Raw genomic sequence first — 4,955 nt, 5'->3', positions numbered from 1 at the left:
TGAGCGCGTGCTGTTAGTCCAGTCCACCTTCTCATTTCTCTTCACTGAAACGGAGAAAAGGTAGTATAATGAAAGGTTGATTCTAGTAAATTGAAAGGTTTTTTAAGGTGAGGGGCTCACATAAGTCATCCATCAGAAGGAAAGAAGTCACATAAACGAGGTAGAAAGGTTGGTTTTGCAAGCGGCTTCCCTCGGTATAGAAATATTGTCCATTGTTCCAGTCTGGCGAATTAGACACAGCCTACAGTCTTTTCAGCCCCTCAGCCAATCAGCGCCGAGTGCCACAATCAGGCCCCGCCCACTGTTCTATAAAAGTGACTCCGCCGACGGAGGAGTTTGCCACAGGCGCTAAGTCTCCTTTAATCTTCATTATCAGTGCTTTATTTTGGGTTTTCCCCTCCTCCTCTCCTCTCCCCGTCTCTCTTTACAGTTATCATTTTTTTCCGTGAGACTGCATCCCATTTTCATACTTTAGGCAGAAATGGCTGACACAAAAGTGGACACCAGCTCGGAAATCTCCGCCAAGGTAAGAGCAGTTAATCAGACGCTCCGTTTATGGTGAGGGGGGTTTTATAGAGGGTGGACTGTGGAGGATTTGAATGTGTGAAATGGTAGAAATGCGGAATGGAAGACAGTGTGTTTAATTGTGTATCTCTTTTTTTGGCGTCGACGTGGCTGAGCAGGGTTTTGGAGATGAGTTCTCGCTCTTTCTGGATGAGAGTGAGCGGTAACCTGCTCTCTCTGAAGTTGAGGGCTTTCGGGGGAGAGCTAGCGCTAGCTTTGTGTCTTCGGTGCGTGGCGGAGCGCGGGGCTTTGTTACTGGTGCGTTTCGGTTCCCCCTTTCTGTAAAAGTATCTCGAGTGTTGGACGCTTGAATGATGTCCCCTCGAACTTCTCTCTTCTGTTGTAAACTGATCAGGGCTCCGTTGCGGACAGTTCCCCGCTCGCTCTGTCTCCGGGGTCGTGTTCTCGGAGCCGTGAAGGTTTGACTAACGTTAACGGCTTCTTACCTCCTCCCCCTGATGGAGAGAGAAGTCCTCCTAAGAGCCGAGTCTCCGCTACTCTCGGGGAGCACGGGAGGAGCACAGCGGCGTGTCGCTGTCCGGACAGTTATACTTGTATCTCCACTCTGTTTCTGGCGGAGAGGTAATGAGTTACTCGGGGGCGGGCTGTTCATTTCTGTCTTGGATTAACTCTGGGCTGAGCGCTGTGCGCCGGGGCTTGATTTCGATGCACCTCCCAATTAGGCATTTCATTTTAAACTTGAGGCAAAATGAAGAAGTTTAAAACAAGGAATGCGACTCCGTGTTACTACAGGAGTGCGTGTCTGTTGGAGTGAAGCGGGCAGCGCTGCCGTTCAGTTACCTGTCCGGACCGACGCTGTTCCGCGGGCTTTACCGCGGAGAGGGCTTTGAGTGTTCTGGACCTGCCAAAGGACAGGGGATCCGCTGTGTGTTCAGAGCTGAGTTGTAAACAGAGTGAGTGTCGTCTCTCGGTGTGATTTCGCTCGGTCAGTGTCAGTTCTCGGGGACCGTGGACTTTACAAAGGGTTTTTAAGCAAGTGTCATTAATCTTCCCTCCGCTCCTCTCCCGGGTCTCTCGCTGTCCGAGGGGTCTCGGGTTTGTCAGTGTTAGTAAGCTGGCCGTTTGTCCTTTGTTAGACAGTGTTAGTGTGTACGGTTTCCGTCTCTCCGTTGTCGGTGAACCGGCCACGCTCTCAGCCCGTCCACGGGGACTGTGTTATTTATTTATTTAACCCCCCCACCCTCACCCCCACCCCTCCGTGAAACACACCTCCTCAAGCCGCCGTGGTCTTTAGTCTTAGACTTTACTCCGGATCAAGTGGAGCCCTGGATCAGTGACTGTAGCGGTGATGAATATGATGATGACGATGAAGGTGGTGTGAAGGAGGCGGTACTGTCGCTGGCCGCTGTAGCGATAAACGGCTTAAAGACTAAGGATTAGGACCTAAATGTATTAATACGAACGATCTGCCACATCAGAGTATAGGCTGTTCTGAGCAACGACAAAGACCCCGTCTGAAGGTGAAATAAGGGTAGTTGTTAAATATTTATTTCACAGTCGGATTGTGGATAAAGGATTTAAAACCACAAGCAAGCTGTAGTCATTCTTTCAAAAGATCTGTAAAAGTAAAAGTCCATGTGGTGAGGAAGGAAAATCCATATTTGCCATGTTCGCTATTGTTCTCTCTCTCTCTCTCTCTCTCTCTCTCTCTCTCTCTCTCTCTCTCTCTCTCTCTCTCGGGTTAATCTACTGAGCCTCGCTCTGGTTTGTGTTCGTCCCCGCCTTCTTATTGGCTGTTAAAATAATCTGTGGGTGTGTAGTTTGGGAGTTGTAGTTTTTCCCCGGGCGTGTCTTCGTAGGAGACTGTGATGTATATTATTGACTGGACTACAAAGCTCTTTGGCGCTAACGCCACCGGTGTATCAGATTACAACGATTCAGTAAGGCGCTTTAAAGCAGGCGGGTATGGAAACGATCGACGTCCAATAAGACTAGAGATTCGAAGTTAGGCGATTTTTTTGGTACGTGTGACCAAAATGAAAGCTTTACAAAGTCCGGACATGTAGACTTGCTCTTATAAAAAGCACAATGCAATAAAACTTTTTATCTTAACATTTAGGACCTTAAAGAAAAGAAGTTGGTTGAAGAGGAAGCAGAAAATGGAAAAGCAGCGCCAGCCAATGGAAATGCAGTAAGTTTTTTTGTTGTTGTTGATGTTTTTATTGTTTTTTGTTTTTTTTTCTTGGTTTTTACTGAATGTTTCTCAAACCAAGAGGTGGGAATTTAAAACATAAGCCCATGTAAATGTACCCAAAATATTACTGAAATTAATTGGGCTAAGCTGTCTGTGCTTATTGCTGAATTATGAACTAATATGACTTATTGCTGTTTAGGATAATGAGGAAAATGGAGATCCGGAAAATGAAGTAGAAGAAGAAGAGGATGATGTTGGTGAGGAAGAGGATGAAGAGGATGAGGGAGAGGGTAACAAATATTATTCTTATATTATTTAACCAACGAGAGCACAGTCACAAGTGTTTTCTCACAAATTTCCCGGAGCTCCATGTGTTTTGTGTAATTGTTCACCTGTCTGACAGACACCCTTTATGTTGCAGGTGATGATGATGAAGAAGATGATGAGGCTGAGGGTGGTACAGGGAAAAGGGCAGCTGAAGACGATGATGATGAGGCAAGCACAATTTCTATAATGAGTATTTTCACACTAGTTCACACAGCTGAGTTTGTGTGGAATGTGTGCTAACTCTTTATGGACACAATTTCAGGATGACGTTGAACCTAAGAAGCAGAAGACGGATGATTAAGAGGGAATCCTGCTGAACGTCCTTTCAACCCTCCTCTCCTTAACTCGTCCACTGGGGGAAGACAAAAATGTGGTCATCATAAAGTAGAGTTCAGCATCTGTGTACACACACCTAACTGCAAATTTTGTAGAAACAACCAAGACTTCAAAGCTCTACCTTCTTACAGAATACTTTAAAAGGAGAATTTGTTTGTATTTTTATTTACATTTTATATTTTTGTACATATTGTTAGGAGGTCAGCCATTTTTGACAGTGATCTCTGGTTACCAAACGGTGCTTTGAAGTTGAAGCCTCTCTATGAAATAGATTTTACTTGTGGTTTGACCATGTCATGTTATCTCAACAGAAATTGTAAAAAAAAAAAAAAAGCAGTTTAATTCAAAGCATTCCAGTACTTTGTGTATGTACATCAGTTGTACCATACGTAGTTGGTTTGTATGAGATGGCAAGGCTGAAGAAAAGAATTTTCTTTTCTTATTTGTCTATTAAATTGCTATCTATTGTGGCCTGTTTGATGTATGTGTGAAATTGTTGTGCGACAATAAACCGAAATTTTATTTTGTGAGTTCCTAATTTTTTTTTTTCCTATTTTTGCTTTAAGTTTTTAGATGAGCTTTTAATGTTGGAGGTGTAGAGACTGTAATAACAAACAAGCATCATTTTCAGATATGCAGTTGACATATTTCAGAAGTATGTCAGAGGGGAAATGTACATCAATGTAAATTATTCATGCCTTAAGACCTCAAGATCCGGTATAAATTATATTGCATTAAATAAATCTTATTGTGTGAATTCTTCTATTTTAATGTACAGTTTATTTCTTTAGTGAAGCTGGTTCTCTCACACACCCGATCATTGCCTGCAGCCTACAAAGACAAGTGACTTTTCTCTATAATAAAGCAGTGTACAGATTTAAACCTTAGGGGGCGCTGATGAGAACAGTTTCCCTGCCCTGTTTGTTACTCGCCAGCTCGCACTCCCCAGTGTATAATCAAGTCCTTCGTGAGTTGGAACAGGTGTTATTGCAAGGCTGTTACTATACAACATCTGCTGAGTGGACAAATGAGTATCACATGCTTTATCCTTTAGATTGTGTGTAGTATTTAAGACTAACACTTAGGAAATTCAGGTTCACCTTGCAGAAATTATGTTCTGAGGTGAAGTAGTAATGTTTTGATGTATAGTAAAAATTGAGATAATGGGAAACATACTGTAGTTAAGAAATGTTTCATTACTCCACTGTAAACAGCAAGAATACATAAACAGTTGGAAATTACTGGACTGTAAAAAAGTGGCAGACATATTATTTTGATGATTATAAACAATAAGTTATCAATGCATGTCTTCAATTGTCTTCATTTTAGCTAGAAACTGCTTCCAGGCAGGTGCAATATCATCTTTTTTCATCAGTTCTAACTGGTTCGGAGGAAACTTGAACCAACGTGAGCTGCAATAATTTCTGATTAAATTTCTGTTTTGTTCCACATTCATTCTCTATCAGTAACACAGCCACAAGAATAAACTTGCCTTTAGTTTGTTAAGAGAGAACTCTCAGTCAGGAGAGAATTACGCCAGCAAATAGCAGAGATCAATAGCAGGTTGTTGTTT

The 4,955-nt window shown here is 42.7% G+C and overlaps 1 protein-coding gene across 1 annotated transcript; it reads left to right on the top strand.

Moving 5' to 3' along the window:
- The first annotated feature begins 331 nt into the window (after positions 1-331).
- ptmaa (prothymosin alpha a) lies at positions 332-3,912 on the top strand. The gene is made up of 5 exons (XM_066664900.1): positions 332-526; positions 2,645-2,716; positions 2,919-3,009; positions 3,141-3,214; positions 3,309-3,912. The coding sequence occupies exons 1-5, from the start codon at positions 482-484 to the stop codon at positions 3,345-3,347; spliced, it is 321 nt and encodes a 106-aa protein (XP_066520997.1). The 5' UTR covers positions 332-481; the 3' UTR covers positions 3,348-3,912.
- The last annotated feature ends 1,043 nt before the right edge of the window (positions 3,913-4,955 follow it).

Source organism: Hoplias malabaricus, chromosome 3 (assembly GCF_029633855.1).
Source record: "Hoplias malabaricus isolate fHopMal1 chromosome 3, fHopMal1.hap1, whole genome shotgun sequence".
In the NCBI taxonomy this organism is placed as follows: domain Eukaryota; kingdom Metazoa; phylum Chordata; class Actinopteri; order Characiformes; family Erythrinidae; genus Hoplias; species Hoplias malabaricus.
This window is presented reverse-complemented; position numbering and strand designations above follow the sequence as displayed.